This window comes from Citrus clementina, unplaced genomic scaffold (assembly GCF_000493195.1).
Source record: "Citrus clementina cultivar Clemenules unplaced genomic scaffold, Citrus_clementina_v1.0 scaffold_9, whole genome shotgun sequence".
In the NCBI taxonomy this organism is placed as follows: Eukaryota; Viridiplantae; Streptophyta; class Magnoliopsida; order Sapindales; family Rutaceae; genus Citrus; species Citrus x clementina.
This window is the reverse complement of record NW_006261964.1, coordinates 4,605,098-4,629,295: the sequence shown is the minus strand read 5'-3', so window position 1 is coordinate 4,629,295 and position 24,198 is coordinate 4,605,098. Positions and strand designations below refer to the sequence as shown.

Here is a 24,198-nt window from a genome sequence, read left to right as displayed (position 1 = left end):
GTCATGTACACAAAAAGAATTAATTCTAGAGTACATTCAATTAATATATATATATATATATATATATAATATGTGTAGTTCAATTAAATATAATTATTAATTATATGATAATTTTTTAAAATAAATATATGCATAATATATATTAATTGGATATATTAGTTCTGATATATTCTAAAATATCAAGTACACATGGATTTTTCAACTTATATCTGACTGCAGATCTATTCTTTATGCAGTTAGTAGATATTCTGAATTTAGAATGTGTTAGAAATTGTACAATTTATGGTCAAAAAGTATTCAAAAGAACTCTTCATTTCTATTTGAAATATCAAACTTGTTTAACTTACTTTCTTCAATTGATCATTTTCAATCTAATCACGTCGGCAAAACTGATCGCCACAACACGATTGTAGGCATTATATTTTGATCACTACTTAAGTAGGTTAAGAAGAAGCTTTACCCATTGGAATGCCTATGCAGCGACTAATTGCGCATAATAAATAGATGAGATCATCATCTCTATATGTTTCGCATATTTAAAACAATAGCTGGACTTAGTCGCTATTTATTATGATGAGGTGTACAGTATTAAAACTTGCCAGAGAGACAAGACTCTTGTTTTCACTTTAAATAAACACACTCTTCAAGAACTAATTACAAGTCTCCATGACTGATTGTTTAATGGTTAATAGGTGAAAAAAAAATGGCATTTATGTACTTTAATCTTCATCATTAACAAAACTCACTATTAGTTTGAAACTAATGGATAACTTCAATATAAAAGCATAGTATTAGAAGATGAGGTGTACAATATTAAAACTTTTTGTTGTAACCAAAGCAAATCTTCAAATTCCCTCACTCTTGATAGAGCCTAGTAAAACATGAAAATCACCAAGAGGAAGAAGGTCAAGCCAATGATGTAAGTGACAATAGCAAGCCCTAAAGAAGGTGTCAACATTGTGTATGTGCCTGTAACAAATGCTGCCACCATTGCTGCCATCGCAACCAAAGTGAAGGAAAGAGCAAAAACCAATAAAAAGACGTATTTTTGAAATAACTTAACTGACAGAATGAAATGGACAAAGACAGTAGAAAGTGAGACGGCCATGGCTATGGCATCTGATACCAAAAATGATTGAAAAGCTGCATTTTTAGTGAGAATTGCAGTACCGCCGGGTAAGGTGAATGCCGCAGCATAGGTTATTGTTGCTATGAGTTGCTGCTACCACCAAAAGTGAGTCTCTTTTCATTTTATCTTTGAAAAAAAATTAATACACAACTGAATATTACTCAGTTAAACAATAAGTTGTATCTTGACCTTCTATCTTTTAAAAAAAGAACCTAAAAAAAAAAATATTGTACTTTGACCATACAACAATTAAATGATGTATACGTTATTTTTGTTTTATTTATATACTATTTATGTATTAAGATCTTCTCATAAGTGTAAGTGTTTGATATTAATTAAATAATGTATATAGAGTTTTTCTTAATTTATATTATAATTTACTTTCATTACATTAGTGTTTTTTAATCAAATTTGAACCCCACTGATTAGTTGTCTTATAAGAAAGATTAAGACTGCAATTATTTTCTACAACTTTTCTTCATCGCTTTTTTTTTTTTTGACCGTTCTTTATTGTTGGTGAAGAATCTTGAAGCCAACTTATCCGATTACACCTGGAAATTAGACATCAAGAATCACACAGACACCGGTTCGTCTTTTCTTTCTTTTTCAATGATTTTGCGTCATTATTATTCAATCGATGGTCCAGTTTCTTTCTCCCTTAAATGAACAATGTCCTTTGCTGTGCCTATACTTGTAAAGACTAAAGAGTATACTCTAAAACAAAGAAAAAAAAGAATCCTACAAATTTTTAAAGAGACTTGATCTAAAAAAAGACATAAAATAAGTTGGAAGTGATGATTGTCTAACATGATCAATGAAATTATAAAACAAACAAACGGATAACATATTATTGGGAACGGGAAAGTGAAAATTAGATTGATGGGAGATCAATCCATCTTTGTATCAGGCTCCACCTATGTTGCATATATAAACAAATTTGTTTTCTGGAGTAAAGAAGTTACTAAACAAGAAAATTTAAAGGAGGCCCCGTGTCTTATATAATTAAATTATAATTCATTCAATAATATAAAATGCCCTTCTCATGACGCATAAAGCAAGGAGGAAAAAGGTCAAGCCAATGAAGCAAGTGATAATGGCAAGCCCGAAAGAAGTCGCTAACATTGCATATGTGCCCGTGACGAATGCAATCACCATTGCCCCCATGGAAGTCATGGTGGAAATAAAGGCCGTAACTAACGAATCAATCTCGGCTTTCCCGCCTACCTCGAAAGACAAAACGAAGTGAATAAAGACGGCAGAACGAGAAAGGACCATCGCTATGGTATCTGATATTATAAATGCTTGAAAAGCTGTGTTTCCCCTCAGGATTGCAGTGCCGTTATCGCTTTTATAACCACCAGGGATGGTGAAAACTGCTGCAAAGGCTACTGTTGCTATGAGTGCAGCCACTACCAAATGTGACTCTCTAACCTTCCGGTAGTCACTTCTATCTTCCATTTTCAGTACATCATCAGGATCTCGTGGTCTTACGAATAGAAGACCTCTTGAATATTGTCCTTCTGTCCCAACATCTTTGGACAATTCTTCGATTTCTTTCTGTAATTTAACATAATTTGAATATTAATTACACGAAAAAAAAATTAATAAGGTATAAAATTATCTCTACACCACCTCTTGTTTCTTTTTTTATTAAGCAACAACTTTTTCATTACCTCTATTAGAATATGTTAAGAAATCTAAACTGAAAGAATATTTTGCCGAGGTATAAATGTGCATAGAGGTCAATTGATTTAGAGCAATGGGCGGCACAGAAAGTGTATTCTATACTGATCTGCATATTGATTGCTGATAAGATAATTAATTATACCTAAGCATTAATTCCATTAACATTATTCACTCAGGATTCAAGCAAGCTGAAGCATGGTGAGATCCATTTATAATTTGATGGCTATATATGATTTAATTTGGATGGCTATGCAAACTATTTATTTGTTTATTTTTTTTTAATTTAATTAATAGCTGGGGAAAAAAAAAAGACAGGACGTACAGTTCAGATTAAAAGCAAGCAAATGGTAAAAATGAGTAAATTAAGGATCTGAATTCATAAAATGATAACATTGATGATGAGTAAAGAGGGAATTACCTCGAGCTCAGGATATCCATAGCGTACTATGTGTTCAACACTAGTATTTTGCTTGTTAACAGCCTCATACATATCAGAATCAGGGACAATGAAATAGGATGAATCTCTACAGGCAGCAGCAAGCACATGAAGAGGGGTGTTTCCGTTCTTATCCCTACCATGTATAAGAGATATAACATAAGGATTTTCAAGAAGACTTTTCAATACTCCACCCCTTAAACTAACCATAGCAAAGTGACGAGCATTCCATCCTCTGTTATCAACTATTGAATAAGATTCGGGACAATGGCGAATAATTCTTCTCACTACCCTTTCATAGCCTTGGCTGGCTGCTAAATGAAGAGCTGTCATCCCGCGATCATCTTCTTTATATAACGCAACAATTTTGTCATCTTCAGATTTTAACATCATTGATGTGATGTTAGAGTGACCTAAATATGCAGCGTGATGGAGTGAGGTCCAACCGTGCCGGTCCCTTTCTCTGGTCAAAATCTTCTTTTTCTCAAGTAATAGTTTTATCACATCTGAAAAAAGAATATATATATATATATATATTTGAGATCAAGGCCTTAGCTACACTCGTTAGTGTGCAGTCTTATCAAGACTTAAAATTTTGGAATTCAAGTTTTATGTAATGCGCATAGATATTTAATTAATAAAATTAAAAAATATAAATATACACGGTAACCTCAAATTGTAAAACAACTAGATTTTTAAGCATATTGTCACAGAGGATGCATAGTTGATCACTAGCTGGATGCATTTAAATAGTTAGAATTGGTAATATTTTTATCTTGATCATATCTATATCACAAGGGTGAGCGATATGATTGAGTGATTTTTAAGTAATTTTATTTGATTGGCCTCCTTATATTAAAGTGCAGGATCTCTTACATGATCATACTAGTAATGATCGGGTCCGGGATCCTAGACTTTATTAAGTCTGGAAAAGCTATTAAACTGCACATATGAACAGCTTAATTACCTTCGGCATTGCAAATGACTGCTGCATGCAAGGTTGTCAATCCATCGGGGCCTCGATGGTCTGCTGATGGGCAGTTTTCTAATATTTCAGCCACCATTTCCACAGATCCTTTGGCGGCTGCCATGTAAAGTGGAGTTTGTTGGCCACCATAAGCAAATACGTAAAATCAGGCCCTTCTTTCGCTAATATTTTCACAATATCAAGGCTACCACTTTGCACTGCCTCGTGCAACGCTGTGTTTTTTTCCTCATTTTCCACCAATAGCATCCACCTTACCCAATCAACACCGCTTTCTAGCTCTCTAGACTGTTTCTTCGCGAATTTAATCAGAACTTCCACGACGGCAGGATGCCTGCATTTGGCCGCAACATGGAGTGGAGTATCACCTTTGTCATTAACTTGTAGCAGCAATGATGGACACATTTCAAGTATCCCCTCCACGAACTCCGTTGATACCCTTTCTCCTTCTTGCTGGGATGCAATGTTGACATGAAGGACTGTATTCTTTTCGTGAGTCGCTATGCTTACAAGTTCATCTTTTGCAATTTCGTTGAAGGGTTCAATTTCACCCTTAGCTGCATCCCTGTACAGATCGGGATTCATGTTTGGGAATGCGATGGTTTATTTGAATAACTGTCTGATACGTACTAATTAATCCTGAACCGGGATATCTTTATATAAAAACTGTAGGTGCTGCCTGATCCATCAATATGCTTTGCTTACCCATCACATTTGACCATTGACATGTTCCTTTTACTTTTTGCCACGTGTAAAGAATGAAAATGACTCTCGAGACTGGAGTGGACAAAGCTGTACTTTATACTTTGACCATCCAACAATTAAATAATATGCGGAGATTCTTTCCCTCTATTCTATATAAAGCTGTCTTGCTATGGGATTCTGTATGTAACGGTTCATGATGCGATAAGAAATTGGTCGAGAATGCGCCACGTGTATAAATTTAATGAGGATGAAAAATTAATGACCCTCATTTGTTTTGGCTGTCTATTGCAAATCCCGATGTTAAAGCAGCAACAAAAAACATACACTATTCTTTAATTATTGTATAATTGTTGTCAATCTAATATGAGGGGTTTATCATTGTAATAAAAATTCTCTCTTGATATGAGTTCTCATAAATTTTTAATGATTTTGTATTATGTGTATTTAACTGATAATGTATGGATAGAATTTAATTTTTTTATTTATTAACTACCAACCACCTATGTATATTTTTGCTCAGGAGGAGATCAGATCATGAGAGAATTTTAATCCTTATATTGATGCCATAGTGAAATATAGGGGAATTGTGATCATTTTGGTTATTTTGATCTAAATAATAGATGTTTTGGAAGCAGAATTGTTCCGAGATTTTAGTACTGCCTTCTAAAAATTTACTTTCTTGCAGTGACCAACTTGAAGGACATCGGTGAGGGGCCAACTCTACACCTCTTTTATTCCCAGCAGCCAAACGTCTTCCTGCACACTGTGAATGAGTCATGGGGTGTTTGGTATCAGCCAGTTATTTTTTTTGTTTTTAAATTTCACGGCAAAACAAATAAAATTTTGAGCCTCACATGATTCGTTTTGATTTTGGGGGGAAAACATAGAATTGGAAGGCAAATTAAATTATTTTTTCTTTTATAATTTCTCAATAATTTTCTGAAGAAGCAATTTCGATCTTAATGGAACTTAATACATGATCACTTGAAATTAAGTTAAAAAAATGCAGTCAATATATATATATTTTAATCTTTGTAATATAAATCTTCCCCTTAATTACAAATAATAATAATAATAATAATAATACTAATATAATTTGGGAGTTGTGAATATTTTTCATTCATCAGTGTTGGCTGTTGGATTCTTTTTATTATTGCTACACTGGGGTACCTTGATGATTGAATGAAATGGGTGTTATTGACTGTTTGTTCTGTACATTTTAGGGGGCGGTTCAAATCATAGGCTTTTAAATAACTCTCTCTCCTATTTTTATTTATTTATATACAACTCTCTCTTTCATCTCCTATAAAATATGTGGCTATTAGAGGAAACTGTGAATGTTATAGAAATTGGGTTTAGTGTATGACGGAAAATGAATGTGCAGAATTTAGTGTATGAGGGAAATGCTAGATATGGATGACCATGATCATTGTTTAGACCTTGAGGAGCTTTTGATATTTAGCAGGGGACGACATTGTCATTATCTTGCATAGATTTGGAAAAGTTTATGCTTAAACAATTTAGCATGGAGGCGAGAAGGCTAGAAGGATGGTGTCTTTTATCCCGACATGCAACTTTATTCAGTCCCCTCTTGACACATATTTTGAGGCTCTCAAAGATCTTTGTATGCAATAGTGGAGAGATTTATATAATCTTTATTTAATATGCACATTTGTTGGATCATAAACTTGATCCATATTTGAATAAATTCAAGCTCAATTCATGGAAGGTTCCATGAGTAGGTATGAATGGTGATGTTTGAATTATTTGTGTTAGGTGTGATAGGTGTAGTTGGTGAAGTAGGTGAGTGATAGATTTTAATGAATAATGAGAATTTGTGTAGTAGTTGAATAAATGAATGGTTGTGATTAGTTTGTTTCATGTATAAAAACTCTCACTCCCCTTTGGTTTATGCATCACTTGAAGTAACAAAATTTTTAAATTGTAGAGAGTGAAAAATAAGAGTTGTAGTTGGTGAGGAGTGTTGTTGAAGAAATAAAATAGTGTGTTTTTTTAGTGTTTCATTTGTTGATTCTCTAACAAAGTGGTATCAGAGCTAGTGTTTGATGTTATATATAGTCGTATAGCATATCAAATCGAAGATCTCAATGAGAGAAATGCAATGTTGCAAACATCAGTCCGATCAGAGACCAAATGCACCCACACTCGTAGTCGGAAGTTTCTATCCTGAATCTGAGTCAACTCATCGAGTTGAACCCGCACCAAACCGAACCAAACCACACCAAACCAAACCGAGCCACCACGAACTAGACCGAGCAAGTCATCTAAGTAGAAATGTTGATCGTTGACTGAAAATTGACTTGAGTTCCTCCCAAGGTTTTTTGGCGTTCCGGATTCATCCGTGCATTTAAAATCTCCATATTCTCGCTCAATTTTTGAATTATGGCAAATGGTGGCATGATGTCATTCTAAGTTCCACAATTAAAGAGAAGTAAGTTCGACAACTGGAGTATTAAAATGAAGGCTCTATTGGGTGCACATGACGTGTAGGATGTCGTGGAGAAATGCTTTATTGTGCCAGGAAATGAAGCTACTTTAACTAGATGCAAAAGGAGAATTTAAAAGATTTGAAGAAGAGAGAGAATAAAATAAAGTATCTCATCTTTCAATCATTAGATGAAGATCTTTTGAAAATATTGCGGGTGCAACCTCCTCAAAAGAAGCATGGGAGAAGTTAGAGACCTCTTACAAAGGAGCGGAGCAAGTTAAGAAGGTTCATCTCCAAACATTATGAGGAGAATTTGAATCCCTACACATGAAGGCATCAGAGTTAATTTTTGACTACTTTACTCGGGTTGTGACCGTTTCCAATGAATTAAAAAGAAATGGCGATGAGTTAAAAGAAGTAAAGATCATTGAAAAGATACTTCGATCAGTATACTCGAAGTTTGACTATATTGTTGTGACAATTGAGGAAACAAAAGATTTGAAGGATATTACGATCCAGTAACTTCAAGGAAAATTGCAAGCCTATGAAGAAAAATTGAAAAAGAAGTAAGGAATCGAAGAATAACTTTTCAAGATAGAAGTAAATCCAACTTAAGATAAGAAAGCTCTGACAACGAGAAAATGCATTATGTTCGAGGTAGAGGTCGTGGTCATGGATGAGGTTGGAATTTCAACAACAACAACTCCAATTATGTCAAAGGAGAAAGCTCAACCAGAGGATGAGGCAAAGGCAATTTAAGATCGAGGTATGACAAATCCAAGTACAATGCTATAATTGTCAAAACTTTGGGCATTATGCTTCAGAATGTAGAGCTCTAAGCACCAGAATTGAGGAGAAAGTGAATTATGCTGAAGAGAAAAATGATGAAGATGACATCCTTTTACTAGCACGCAATGACATAAGTAAAGGTCAAGAAAATACATGGTATCTTGACACAAGTGCTAGCAATCATGAAATGTCATTGTCGAGATGCTTGCTTGAGTTTATAAATGGATTTCTTAAGTTTGCAAATCATATTCTTTGGGTCTCTTGACATAAAGTCTTCTGGCTGCACCATATAGATCGTCTCATCAATATCTCTGTTGAGAAATGTTGTATTCATATCCATTTAATATAACTCAAGATTAAAATGTGCCACCAACGCCATTATTATCCTGAAAGAGTCTTTCGAAGATACTAGAGAGATATTCTCTTTATAATTGATACCTTCTTTGTATATAAAGTGCTTTGAGACAAGATGTGCTTTGTATCTCTCCAAATTGCCTTTTGAATCACTCTTGATCTCAAATATCCATTTGCAATCAATAGGTTTCGTACTTTCTGGTAATAGGACAATATTTCATATGTCATTGTCCTTCATGGACTTTATCTCCTCATTCATGACATCAATCCACTTTTAAGAGGTCGAATTTTTAATAGCTTGATGAAAAATAATTGGATCATCTTCCATCACTCCAATATCTACCTCATGTTCTCGTAGAAATACAATGTAATTATCTGGCATTGATAAGTGCATATTTTTCATATATTTTGCTATTAATTTCTCTATCTCTTTCTTGTTTTAGTCTTAAATATTCTAATTATTTTAGTTAATTTTTAATTTAGTAAATTATATTTTTATTGTGTTAATTTTTATCTTAGTTTTTTTTTTTTTTTTTATTTTAGGTATATTTTGTGATTAAAGAGAAATTAAATTGGAGCATTTAAGAATAAATATGCTTGAAGGAATTAGGAAAGGAAATAACTGAAGATTTTTTGGAAGCCAGTTAATTAATTGATGCACATTTGGAAGCATATAGGATTTCATGGAGATTAATAAAGACTTTGGGAACAAGCATGCATAAAAGGGAAACTTGTTTAATGTGCATGGATTTACTTGACCAATTTAAAAAGATTGCATGCATTGGATTAAATTATGGAAAGCAAATTGAAGAAAAAGGAAATTGGCAAAGTGGGCGGCATGTGCATGGCAATTAAAGGAAGCAAATAATTTTGCATGGCTTTAAATGGCAAGCACATTATGGCATGTGCAGTTTTGGCTTTGGATTTAATTCTTTCCATGCAAAGATTTAAAAGCCACAATTGAAGCATTATAAAAGGATAAAGCGGAAGCAACACAAAGGGAGAATCGACAGCAAGAGAAACTGAACAATTTGCAGCCGCAAAGGAGAAGAAAAAAATCAGCAGTCGAAAGGAATTGAAGAAAAAGGCAGCCGCTTGAATTAATCTCCATGATTAGTTTTATCAATTCTCTTATTCCCAATTTAATTATGTTAGGCTAGATTTTCTATTTGGTTGAGGGTGAATTCAAAACCCCAAACATGTCATATGATTAATGTTCAATTTCTATCATTCAATTTATTTAATTGAGATTGTTTATGTTCTTCTATAATTAATGTTTATGATTTTATTCTCATCTTGTTTGAGTGGCCAATTAGATAGGACTTGAATAAATTCTATTGTTAGATTTAAAATTCTTGATCCGTAATTGTCTTGAAATTTTAATCATAAGTAACAGGTTGAAATCAATTATTTCAATTGGAGAACATAATCTAGGTTAAATGATCCGAGCTTGTGTGTTTATTGCCTTGATCAATCTAATATCTTTCTCTACTTAATGCTTCCATTATCTTAAATTTAAAGAGCTTGTTTTAAATTATTTAATGGTTAGAGATTAAGTGAAGAGTTTGTTTTGCCTAACGACACATTAAGTAAAGATTGAGACAAACAAAGCTTATTGTTGTCTACGGTTGATAATTTCAATATAAATTGATGATATAATTAATATATTATGTGCATGTTTGGTGGTGGCGAATGATCCTTTAACCAAAGTTTTCATTATTATTATTTTTTTCTCCTTTAATTAGAGTTTTTATTAAATTTTTGTTTTCATAGTTAAATTTCTTTATTTCTTGCTATTTAGTTAAAAATTCAAAAACTCACCTTGCATTTATAATTGACATTTCTTTAGTTAGATTAATTTATATTAATTATTTAAATTATTATTTTGTTTTAAGTCTTGCTTTAGAGTTGATAATAAATATAACTAGTATAGTCTCTGTGAGATCGATCCTTACTCGATCTGTACTAATTATTTATACTAGTAGTAAGGTTTTAAATTTAGTGCACTCAACGACACTACCAGGCATTGCACTTCTCATTTCTCTAGTAGATCTCCTTAATAACATAGGTTCTTAAGGCGGTAGAGTTTGTTCTTTTGGAACAATTTCTAGGGTTTTCCAACATTATCTTAACCTGATGTGTCTTGAACAAAGGTAAGAATGAGACCTTGATTAATACTAATAACACCTATGCAAATATCAACATATTTCTCTTTAAAGACTAAGTCCTTACTATATCTCCACCCACAAACTTAATATTCTCAAAGATCCACGCGTTTTCAGACTCGAAAATCGACTTAGTCATGGGATCATAAAACTTATACCCCTTGGATCTTTTAGAGTATCCAATAAAATATCAATTCACCTTCTTTAAGTTCAGTTTTTTTTTTTTATTATGCCTATAAGGTCTTGCCTTAGCTGGACATCCCCAAGCAAGCAAGTACTTTAAATTAGACTTCTTACTCTTCCAAAGTTCGTAAAGGGTTTTACAAGTTGCTTTAGTTAGAACCCTATTAAGGATATGTGCTTCAGTCTTAAGTGTTTCTTGTCAGAGTAATTCTGATAAAGTAAATTATATTCCTTACCATGTCCTTAAGTGTCTTGTTTCGTCTTTTAACAACATCATTCATGGTGGACAAACTCAATACAGTGTACTGTGGGATGATACCGCTTTCCTCTAGAAGCTTAGCAAACAGTCCTGGACGTTGTTCACCCAAACCATCATATCTGCCATAGTACTCACCACTACAATTAGATTTGACGCTTTTGATTCTTTTGTTCAATTGATTCTTAACTTCAGCCTTAAAAATTTTGAACATGTCCATGGATTATGACTTTTCATGGAAGAGATATATGTAGCCATATCTAGAAAAAAAATGTCTATGAATGCCATAAAATATAGTTGACTATTCCAAGCAATTATAAGGAATGATCCATAAATATCCGTATGTATGAGTTCTAAGACGTCCATAGTTCTGTGAGCTTTAAATCTCCTCTGATTGGTTTATTTCTCCTTTATACAGTTAACATAAACATTAAAATCTATACAATTTAAGGAGTTGAGAATTTTGTCTGATACAAGTCTCTTTATTCTTCGTTTGGAGATATGACTTAATCTTTTGCGCTATAATGCAGCTGAATTCTCATTGATTAATTTTCACTCTACATCTCGAGTACTTAATTGCAGCGATTAATTAAATAAAGCAATTATATCAAGCATATAAAAATTATCATCCTCTGACAAAGAACCAAAGCCGACCAGCTTTAAATCATGAAACATACTAAATTTTCTATATCCAAATGAACAAGAAAAGCCATATTTGTCCAAAATAGAAATAAAATCAAATTCCATCTAAAAGAGAGAACAATAATTGTTTTATCAAGATCCAAATAATATCCAGTCCTTAATAATAATCTAATTTTTTTCAATCACTTTAACTTCAACCGTCTTACCATTGCCCGCATAGATGTATTTTTCGCCATCATTGAGTTTTTTGCAATTCAGGCAACCCTGCATAAACACACTTATGTGAATGGTTACACCAAAATCTATCAACTACGTGTGTCTTGGTATTGAAGTTAAATTAACCTCAGAACAAACCAAACCATACACTTCAACTCAATAAAAGAAACAATTAGTATCTTTCAAATCATTAGATTTTTTTTGTTGTTTCTTTTAGGGTGCTATGTCTGCAGCTTCCCTATCTTTTTTTCTTTTCTAGTCTTGCCCTTGCCCTAATACCTTATTGAAATTAGATTTGTCAAGAGTGTACCTACTTCTGCTCTTTTATTTTTGACAAGTCTTCTTTCAATTTCTGCAAGAAACTTTTTAACCATAGTTATCTTTTTAGACTTATAGTCCCTGAATGCTTCCGAAATGATCTTGTTCGTGATCATCACACACATGCGATTTGATTTCTCCCACTTTTCCAAATCCTTATTGTCATCCGAAGTACTCTCATCCGTAAGAGTTGGGGGAGAATCAACCCTTAACACAAGGTCAAGATCCATGGTAGTGAGAACTATTAAGGGGTTTTCTTGCCGTGACTTTAAGTTAGATCCATTCAATATAGAAATAGAATTGATGTTGGCAGTAATATTGATAGCAGACATAACTGAACAGAGAATAACAAATAAATAAAACAAGCTCATATAGGTCTTAAAACAAAAATAAATCCAAATAAAGGTAAACCCTATCTGAAGATATCGGGCACTCCATTAATATTTCATCTTTGGACAAAATATTAACTTGTAAGTGATATCTTGGTGTTGTATTCAAACAGTGATAGTAAGAACATGTTGAACAATAAATCTTCATTTTGGCTGATTTATTGCTCACATGTAAAACCGAATAATCACCACTTGTTTATTACCATAGGTGCACATGCGATTCTTGTCAAATATGGACTTTCATGTTGGGCTGATCAACATTTACAAAAATTACATACACAGAACCGTTTATATTCTAAAACAAATTAATTTCCCAAAAGAGAGGTCATTTTTGTAACATGTTGCTTCAATTAATTCATCTCAATATATATATAAACATACCAATATCTGAATTTAAAATTGTAACAATTTTTTCCCTTAAAAAATTGAAAAAATAAAATTCAGGTCAGTCAACGATCAACGACTGATGGTACTGGCAAAGCTGTCACCAGACACCAAAGCATGAAAAAAAAAATATGTATTTTCTAAATTTCTTAGTTAATTTTCCTTGATTCTGAATTTTCTGAAAATGCATTTTGCTTAATACTAGAAGTTAACAACAAATTTGTTCTAAAATTCAATAATTTTAATAATTTCGGTATTGTCAAATTCAAGAACACCAATGAAATAGCTCGGATACCACTTGTTAGAACAATAATCTTGTGGTGAAATCTAAGGGTGGGCAAAATCGGGTTCGGGTCAACCCGATCGGATTTCGGGTTGTTCAGGTTGGGCAAACATTGATCCGAATACAACCCTAACTTACAACCCGACCCTACCCGATCCGATATATGTTCGGATCGAGTCAAAAAATCGGGTTGAGTTCGGGTCTTGGAGCTGCAGAATTCAGATCAAGTTCGGGATTTTAAACAACAACTGTAAAAGTTCAACTACAATGCGTGTAATCTACTAATATTTCTTTTCATATAAGTTTAGCTTCTATGAACCTGAGTTATCACAATGGACCATTTTGAATTAATTTCTCGGAAGGAACGAGGAGGATTTTATTAACCTTATATGCAATTTTAATGACTAAAAGATGGTGCCAAGAGACTCAAAGAATTTCATTACCTAAGAAATATTTTCAAGCATATGGGTGCATGTATATATATATATATATATATATATATATATAATCGTCGCTGAGAAAGATAAGATGAGAAGATGATATTAAAGGAACATTTTATCAAGAATATCACAGTTGAATTTCGGTGGCACTTGGCACTTGGCTGCAAATCAGTGGCCACGAACGCATAGCAGCAGATGGGATGACGCGCACTCGCGCAGCAGCAGATCGAGAATCGATCGAATGGGCAGTAGGCAGCAGCAATCGCGAACCAGTGAACTTGTAGCAACACTGAGCAACAATGAGCACACAGGCGGATTCGCAACAGATCGGATGCTTCTTGAGGTGTGGACTCTGTTGGCGACTTGCTGTCGGCCATTGGGTGTGATTGACCGTGGTTCGTAGATGTGTTTTGTGCGCAACAACAGCCTTGTGTTTGTGTGTGTGTGTGCTGTAAATGAATATGTGATTTGTGTTGTGTGTGTTTGTGTGGCCATGTGTGGTGTGCGTGTATGTGGTTAGGCTTTTTTGTTTTTCAAGAAACCCGACAACCCGATCCGATCGGGTTTCACCGTTTACACTCGATCCGATCCGAACTCAAAATTTTGGGTCGGATCGGGTCGGGTCGGGTAATTTGCCCACCCCTAGTGAAATCGAGTACTTATAATCTAAGAACATTCATGTTGTATCACCAAGAATCAATAATAGAAAATACTAAAGCGTACCTGAATCCATGATACTTGATTGCTCTCTAAAGTTGTATGGTTAACCTTCCAGGTCAACACGTTCTCTTAGATAATCCTTTAAACTTTTTACTGTACTCTCGCTGATGATAGGATGTCAGAAGAGAATAGAATGATATATGTAACCTGGGACCATAACTACTTATATAAATAATTTTTTCTATTATCTTTAGGTATTCTTATTTATGCCTATCATAAAAATAATAATTATCTTTTTAAGTTTATATACATTAAAGACCTACACCCTATTAAATACATTAAAGTCCAAATTAAAAAATTTTAATAGATTACTTTTAATTAGGCTTAATCTTATATGGCAATCCGCAATACATAATTATTCACATATAAGCCCAACATTAAATTAAGGATCCAACAATGTTAAATTAAAAAATCCAACACATAATCTTTTTTTCTTTTTTTCTTTCATCCTCTAAGTATATTATACAACCTAGTTGGCAAGTACATAATTCATATGCATAAGATAATATAATAAATTTTAAGTCACAACTTACAGCTCCAGATCATAATGGCAGTATAACGCTTACGTAGTAAATATTAGTAGATGAAGTATAGTGAAATATATAATAATACTTTTATTGGAACCATGGCTCTTCCAATTCCTCATCCGCTTTTGATAGGACCTTGTAGAACATAAAGATCACCAAGACGAAGAAGCTTAAGCCAATGATACAAGTGACAATGGCCAGCCCTAAAGAAGGTTCCAACATTGCATATGCGCCCGTTACAAATGCTACCATCATTGCTGCCATGGCAACCAACGTGAAAAAAAGAGCGAAAGCGAACAAAAAGATGAATTCTTGAAATGCCTTCAGTGACAGAATGAAATAAACAAAGACAGCAGATAGAGAAAGGGCCATGGCTATGGCGTCTGATATAACAAATGCTTGAAAAGCTGCTTGTTTACTGAGAATTGCAGCGCCCTGGTCTGGGCTGCCTTCACTCTTGTTACCACCGGGTAAGGTGAATGCTGCAGAGAAGGCTACGGTTGCAATGAGTGTAGCCACTACCAGATGGAACTCCGAAGCTTCTTTCATTCCAATATAATTTTCGTCTATAAATTTCCAGTGCGAAGTGCGCTTTACGATTTTGTTTTCTCTCATTGAGACAACACCTTCTGGATATTGTCCACTGCCAATATATTTGCTTAACTCCCGGATTTCTTGCTGTAATATGTTAACCATATTAATTTGCTTACCAAAGTAAAGAAAGTAATTGAAAATAGAACAACTAAGAAGGAAATTAGAACGGAAAAAGTTAAAAGGCATCAACATCTACAACTAGGTAATACGTTTAATAAAGGTTGTATATTAAGTTCTACCAAATTCTTCATATGAAATGTGTTGAACCACGATGCTATACATGCCATATTGAGTTCTTGATGAAATTATGAAATGTGTATCTACATATTCGTATGTAATTAAATAATCTTAATAGTCAAAATTAAGGCAATTACCTCAAGCTGAGGAAATCCGTAACGTGTTATGTGTTTAACACTAATATTTTGCTTGTTGACAGCTTGATAATCGCCTCCAACATTCCAAGGGACAATGCGATGGAACGAATCTCGACAGAGAGCAGCAAGCAAATGGAGAGGAGTGTTCCCCTTCTTGTCCTTGTCATTTATAAGATTTCTGACTATCGGGTAGTTGTTCAGTAGATGTTTCAGGTCACTAGCATCAAAACTAACCATAGCAAAGTGAAGAACATTCCATCCTCTGCCATCAACCAATTCACAACATTCTGGACAATAGGAAATAATCTCTTCCACTACCCGTAATTTCCCTTGGCCGGCTGCTAAATGAAGAGCTGTCATCTTCCGATCATTGTCCACAATGTACGCAAGAGATTTATCAGAATTTAGTAACAGCTCTGCGATGATATTGCGATCAAAATACGAGGCGTAATGGAGCGGGGTCCAACCGTATCGGTCTGTTTCTCCAATCAAACTTTTCTTTTTATCAAGTAATAGTTTTACCACATCTAAAACAAAATCAAAATAATAATAATAATGGTAAACGACAAACTGACGTCAATAATAAATAAATGAAGCATACACAATCAACATGCATGGTAAACCAAAATTGGTTATGTAACAAGATAATATTAATTTGTAAGCATGCAAAAAGGCAAAGCACTAGTACCAATAGAGTTGATGTTGACTGCAGCTGCGTGCAGGGCTGTCTTTCCACTTGGGCCTTCATGGGCTACTGAAGGGCAGTTTTCTAATATTTCAGTTAACATTTTTTCAAATCCTCTTTCGGCTGCCATGTAAAGTGGAGTTTCGCCGCAGCCATTTGTGGAATATGGAACAGCAGGGTCTTCTTTGATTAATATTTTCACAACATCCAAGCTACGATGTTGCATTGCCTCGTGCAATGCTGTGTTTTTTTCATCGTTTGTCATCCCTAGCATCTGCCTTGCCGTACTTTCCACACCACTTTCTAGCTCTTTAGGCTGTTTTTTTCGCAATTTCAATCAGAGCTGTCACTACAGAAGCATGCCCGCATTTGGCCGCAACATGGAGTGGAGCATCACCTTTCGCATTAACACTTTGCAGCAATGATGGACACATTTCAAGTATCTGTTCTACAAACTCGGTTGATACTATTGTTTCGCGATCTCGTGATATTATGTTGACATGCAAGATTGTATTCTTGTTGTTGTGAGTAACTACTCTTCCAAGTACATTTGAAATTTCCTTGAACGGTTCAATTTCACCTTTAGCTGCAGCCTCGTACAAGAGAGGATCCATGACCATGTTGTTTTGGTTGTAATTGCGAGGATTATTGAATGTGAATACAGACTGCACGCATGCGCATACTAATCCTGGCTCTCAATTTGTTAAATACAGCAGTTGCTGCTTGTTTCTTCCCCATTAAATTTCAATCGGATTCCTTAGACATTTATGTTTTTTTGTCTTGGCGAGTAAAGAATCAAATTTACTCTTAACTAATTGACAAGCCATACCTTGTCCATCCAACAATTAAATAAATTTTTTTTTATAGAATGTTTCCTTTATTCCTCCATACGTGAACCTCTTTAATTGAATTGAGCATCTCAAAATAATTCGTAAGTCTACTAAAAAGGACATTAATTATTAATTAATGTTACAAATTTTTATCCAGTTAATTAATTTTGTGTGCATACTGAGTCTTATAGCTCGGTGATAACCTATGCTCCTCGATATGTTGAGGGAATGGGGTTAAGAGTTAAGACCCTACAACCACTTATATATATATATATATGAGTGACATTTAGTTGACATAGTAAAATCTCTTATCTTGAAAGTAATATGTTTCTTCAAACCTTACTGACATAGGTGGGAATAGAATTAAGTGTCAAATATCACAAATTTTTTAAATGCGTCACTTAACTCCTTCCAAATTCAAATTTATTTCATTCAAGTCATTAAGTACTGAATTTCTTGAAAAATTAGTGAAACTTTTACATAATTAGACATGAAATAGAAAGTTAATTATACCCTTATAACTCACGTTATTAGTTTAAAGACTATTTTAACCTTGTTTGTATTTTTTTTGGCTTTTTATAGTGTAAAAAATTAATTATACAATACTTGGGAGTTTCATCAATTTTTTCTCCCCTAAACACATGATTTCTCCTTTATTTATAGCTTAAACTCTTGACACTTGTCACAAAGTAAATATAGGAGATAGCTCATTCGAATATGACTTAGATAAATGACTATATAAATTCAATCAAGAATTTGAATGAAAAGAACTTAAATTTAAAAAGATTTATGTGATCCGTTTTAAGAACTTTTAATTTTTTAGTTTCTTTCCACAAACAACAAGCGTTGAAGTAATTGTCAAGGCAAGTTTATAATTGTGGTGGTTAATGAAGTAAGATGTTTCTACTATGTGGATAAAGTAAATCATTGATAAAAAAGTAATTTGTGTTTGACATGCTCTATTGTTGCAATTACTGTAAGTTTGAAAAACAGAGTATATGTATTCAGTAAATTTACTACAAAAGTCTTGTTTATTATGTAATGATAAAAATATATATAAGTTTAAATTGACTTTATTTATATATTAGGGTTTATATATAAAAAAAAAAAAGATATAACTGTCTTTTTAATTAAAATACTAAGATTAGAACATTTCTAGATTACAAATTTTTATATATCATATGAGAGCGATCCTAAAATTTTTTATTAAAATTTAAAAAAAAATTGATTTTTCCTCAACAGTGTGATCCCACGACGATAAATCACGGCAAGCCTAGGCCTTAACATGCAGCGGCCCTCTGTTCCCTTGATTCTCTAATCCTGCTGAAAATTTAAAAAAAAATTGTTATTTCAAACATTCGCCAGCAATGTGGCATGTGCGCATGAACTTTATGGACTTATGTCTGGCTGCGGCTCTATTACTGATGCAGTTAGTAGACATTTCGAAACTAGAATGCATTAGGGGTTCTATAATTGATGGTCCAGTACCCAAGCAAGCTCTTCTCAATTTGAAATATCAAATTTGTTTCGCTTGCTTTTTTTCAAATCAATTTCAATCTAATCACATCGGCAAAAGATATGGCCACAATATAAAAGTGAACGTTTTGATCACACCCAAGTTGGTTAAGCAGAGGCTTTATCCATTGGAATGCTTATGCAGTTACTAAAATATTAGTGCTTCTAGGGACTGCTATAATTGCGGTTCCAAACGCGGTCACATATAGCCCCTTTTCTTGTTGTGGATCCTTCTAGGAACTGCTACATTTGTGCTTCTGTGGATGTTGTAATTTCAAGTTTCTGAAACTGTAGCAGGTTTATAAAAATATTGTTGTCCTAGTTTTGCAGATGTTGAAATACATCACAAGTGTTGTCAGCTGGAATTATGATATTTCAGGGACTTTAATTGCGAATCTGTAATTTCCTTGGTCGATGCCAGTTTTTATGCAAAATGAAATTCTTATGACAATGAGCAAATGGCATTTGCCTTGTGGTTACTAAGATGGTGGCGTTCCTCTGTTCCTTGATTCTCAAACCTTGCTGGGAAATAAGAATTGCCATTACAACGTTCCCAGCAGTTTAGCTTGTACACTTGAACTTTCTCAAGTTATGTCTGGCAGCAGCTCTGTTCTTTATGCAATAAGTAGACATTTCGAAACTAGAATGTGTTAGAAGTTCTATAATTGATTGTTAAGTATCCAAATCACAATTTGAAATATCCAAATATCAATTAGGAAACTAGCTAGTACATAACACACCAACTCATAAGAACGATAGTGCAATAAATTTCAAACTCACATCTTACAACTCCAGATCATAACAGCAGGATATAATAATACTCTTACTGCAACCATATGTCTAATCTTCACCGCTTTTGATAGAACCTTGTAAATCATGAAAATCAGAGGAAGAATGTCAAGCCAATGACGTAAGTGACAATGGCAAGCCCCAGCGAAGGTTACAACATCTTCTGTGAGCGTAGCCACTACGGTATGTCGCGTTTTTAGTTTCTTTTAATCCTTCTTCTTCTTCAAGCGGCATTTTCTCTTTTTGTACCTGGATAATAACACCATCTGGATATTATCCAACGCCAACATTTTTGGACAACTCTTGGATTTCTTGCTATGACATGTTGATCAAATCAAATCATATAATGAGCTAAGAAAAGTTATGAAACAATAAAAAAAAAAGGGACGAATTTCAAGGGCAGCACAGGAGATAGCTTTAATTGTGTAATATATAACACGTGTGTGTGTATGTGTGTGTAGAGAGAGAGAGAGGGAGTGTGTTATGCTTCACTAAAATTTGATACAAATAACATAGCATACACATGAATATCTCATACAATTCACAATATAACAATTAAGGTGATAATGTAAGTAATCATTTAGGGAGTGAACTTCTAGGACGGGTTTCTTTATGAAGCTTCTGTGCAATAACTTTTAAGATTGTCGTTTGTTCAGTACTTGAAAAGCATGTCAATATGGAAATTTTTAAATTTAGATAATTAGAAATGTTGGAATGCTACTTTCAATTTCTTGTTGACCTTCTCAAGCTCTTGAAAGTGGAAACTGTTAGCATCTGGTTATCCGGTTTGTAATCATACTGTTGTCCTGCTTTAGTTGATTTTTAAATTTAGAACAAGTATTAGCAGTTGGAATTTGGCTGTACATCTTAATTTTCTCGACTTATGTCTGACTCCAGCTCTATTCTTTATGCAATTCATAAGTAGATTGTAGACGTTGCAAAACTAGAATTTGTTTAGAGTTGTACAATCGATTTTTCATGGTAAATGCTATTCGCAATTTGAAACATCAAATTTGTTTCTCCACTGAATTAGAATAAGAAGAAACTTTACCCATTGGAACAACTAATACTCATTCCGCAGGTCCTAAAATGAGTAGAGAAGATTGATCATTGGAATTAATTTGGAATGCTTATGCTACAACTAATTCTGCATCATGAATAGATGATATCATTTCTTTCAAGCTCTCAGTACGGTATACAACCTTGAAGCAATACACCAAATAAGATAGTGTAATAAATCTAAATCACAACTTATAACTCCAGATCATAATAATAGGATGACGCTAAGATAATCATAGTATGAGAGAGAGGTATATAGTAATTACTTTTATTGCAATCATAAGCTAATCTTCAGATTCATCTTCCACTGCTTTGGATCTAACCTTGTAAAACATGAAAACCACCAAGAGGAAGAAGGCCAGGCCAATGATACAAGTAACAATAGCAAGCCCTAAAGAAGGCGCCAACACTGCATATGTGCCTGTAACAAATGCTACAATCATGGTTGCCATGGCAACCAAAGTGAACGAAAGAGCAAAAACGAATAAAAAGATGAATTTTCGAAAGAACTTGAGTGACAGAATGAAATGGACAAAGACAGCAGAAAGCGAGAGGACCATGGCTATGGCGTCTGATATAACAAATGCTTGAAAAGCTGCATTTTTACTGAGAATTGCAGTGCCCTTGTTTGGGTCGTCTTCAGTATCACCTTTGTAACCACCGGGTAAGGTGAATGCAGCAGCAAATGTTACTGTTGCTATGAGTGCTGCGACCACCAAATGTGACTCTGATGCTTCTTTCATTCCAATGACATCTTCATCTAAGTCTTTCCAAAACGAATAATTCGCAATCTTTTTGTTTTTGTTCATTTTGACGACACCGTCTGGATATTGTCCACTGCCATCAGCTTTGGACAATTCTTGGATTTCTTGCTGCAATCATATTTGCTAAATTGTAAACGTAACTAAAAGAAAGTAAGTTTAATGGGAAAAAAAGAAGAAGGAAAGGGAAGGAAAAATTGACTTGGCAGCGACATCTACGTGCTGGACTATACAATTTATGAATTAACATACTAAATATTAATTTCATATATGGAATCAGAATCAATAATGTTTTATTTATACATCATATAGGAAATGTGTATAGTTAAATCCTAAATAAATAACTATTATAAATGCACATTTGACAAAAAATCTATAAAAAATTTACCATAAATTAGAATCTAATTTCACTACTCATATCCATATATAAACTATAACATTGAGGAGTAAAAGAGGAATTAAGTACCTCGAGGTCAGGAAATCCATAACGATATATATGTTCAGCACTAATATTTTGTTTGTTGGTAGCTTGAAAATGAGCTTTAGCAATTTTCCAAGGGACAATGTCATAGCGGGCATCGTATGATTGTCGACAGACAGCAGCAAGCACATGGAAAGGAGTGTTCCCTTTCACATCCTTCTTAAAAATTAGATTTCTGACTGCCGGATATTTGTCCACCAGATGTTTTAAGTCACGCGCATAAAAACTAACCATAGCAAAGTGAAGAACATTCCATCCTCTGTCATCAACCACTTCACAACATTCCGGACAATGGTCAATAATTTCTTGTACCATCCAAACATCCCCTCGGCCGGCTGCTAAGTGAAGAGCTGTCATCTTCCGATCTTCATCAGAAATCAACGCAGCAGATTTATCAGCTTCTAATAAACACTTTGAGATGAAACAGCGATCGAGATACACAGCGTAATGGAGTGGAGTCCAACCGTGTCGGTCTCTTTCTCTGGTCAAACTTTTCTTTTTGTCAAGTAATAGTAGTGGCACACCTGAAAATAAAATAATAACTAAACAGCTCAGCCTATGTTTGGTTTAATTTTTCAAATAAATTCATTTAAGAGCAGTTTTTGTTAGCAGAATTTTTATCAAAAAATTTAAATTATTTGATTATTAATGAAAATTTTATAAAAAATTTCAAAAGTTGTTTCAATAAGTAAATTTTTTTTAAAATTATGTTATGAAATAAATTATCCAACAAATATAAAATATTTTAGACATTTGAATATTTAAAAAAAAAATCAACCTTTATTCTTAAAACATTAAAATTTAATTTTATTAATAAAGATAAAATAATTTATTTAATCTTTAAAAATAATTTTAAAAAAGAAACAACAACAAAATTTTTTTTTTTTTAAAAAAAACATCCATACCGTAAGAGCCACTGCAGACTGCTGCATGAAGGGCAGTCTTTTCACCGGGGCCTTCATGGGCCGGTGATTCGCACTGTTGTAATATTTCAGCTACTATCTTCTTATGTCCCCTCGCGGCTGCCAAGTAAAGTGGAGTCTCGCCGCTACCATTACCAGAATACGGAAAATCAGGATCTGCTTTCAATAAAATTTCCACGACACCAAGGCTACCATTTTGCACTGCCTCGTGCAATGCCGTGTTTTCTTCATCATTTTTCATCCCTAGCATATGTCTTGTTGTACTTTCCACGCCACTTTCTAGCTCTTGACCGGGCTGTTTTTCCGCAAATTCAATCAGAGCTCCCACAACAGCAGCATGCCCGTATCTGGCCGCAACATGGAGTGGAGCATCACCTTGGGCATTAACTTGTAGTAGCAATGATGGACACATTTCAAGTACCTGCTCCACGAACTTGGTTGATATACTTTCTCCTTCTCTATTGGATGCAATGTTGACATGAAGGACAGTGTTCTTGTTGTGTGTCACTACGCTCCCAAGATGGTCGTTTGCAATTTTGATGAACGTATCAATTTCACCCTCAGCTGCTGCCTTGTACAGGTCAGGATCCATCTTAATTTCTAAATGCGATGATATTTTAGTTTGAGTACGGACTAGGATGCGTTTGAAGCAGAGGAAGCTACAAGCTAATGGACTTGTTAGATTGGGGACTTGAGAGTACTTAAATGTTTAAGGGAATTTAGATGAAAATAGAGGGCAGTGATGAAAACATAGCCAGCTTAATTAAAAATGTAGCTCAAGTATTTTTCCTTCACTCTCGGGCTTCGCTTCATAACTACACTACTGAAACTCTCTAAGTCCACGGCAATCCATAGACCACATGTTCTTCACAACGGCACTTTACGACTTTGGTCTTTTTCCAGTGAACTTCCCCACCTGCTCAATATTTAAAGAATTCTAATCCTACAGGCAACACATAATTGTATATAACTTAACCAATGACAAGTTGCACCTCCACCACTTGACAATTAAATAATGTATACGGAGTTTTTTTATTACATGGTAGTTATTTTATTATACTCAACTAATGACCATTTGCAGTCTTAAATAGTGTTCACGTTACTATAGAATTGATTGCAAGAAAAAACAAA

General features: G+C 34.0%; 1 protein-coding gene and 2 pseudogenes across 1 annotated transcript; all 3 read right to left on the bottom strand.

Moving 5' to 3' along the window:
• Positions 1–772: 772 nt before the first annotated feature.
• On the bottom strand, positions 773–4,821 carry LOC18033114 (annotated as a pseudogene).
• A 10,237-nt stretch (positions 4,822–15,058) lies between these two features.
• Positions 15,059–17,323, bottom strand: LOC18031253 (annotated as a pseudogene).
• Positions 17,324–21,186: 3,863 nt separating this feature from the next.
• On the bottom strand, positions 21,187–23,659 carry LOC18031805 (protein ACCELERATED CELL DEATH 6). Its single transcript, XM_024180498.1, has 3 exons — positions 23,050–23,659; positions 22,130–22,668; positions 21,187–21,774 (listed from the first exon to the last, which is right to left on the bottom strand). The coding sequence occupies exons 1-3, from the start codon at positions 23,657–23,659 to the stop codon at positions 21,187–21,189; spliced, it is 1,737 nt and encodes a 578-aa protein (XP_024036266.1).
• Positions 23,660–24,198: the final 539 nt, after the last annotated feature.

Coding starts and splice junctions, on each gene's coding strand:
- LOC18031805 (XM_024180498.1), bottom strand. CDS start 23,659: ATGGATCCTGACCTGTACAAGGCAGCAGCTGAGGGTGAAATTGATACG. Junction 22,669..23,049: donor AGTCTGCAGTGGCTCTTACG/GTATGGATGTTT, acceptor TTTTATTTTCAG/GTGTGCCACTACTATTACTT. Junction 21,775..22,129: donor ATGGATTTCCTGACCTCGAG/GTACTTAATTCC, acceptor ATATGATTGCAG/CAAGAAATCCAAGAATTGTC.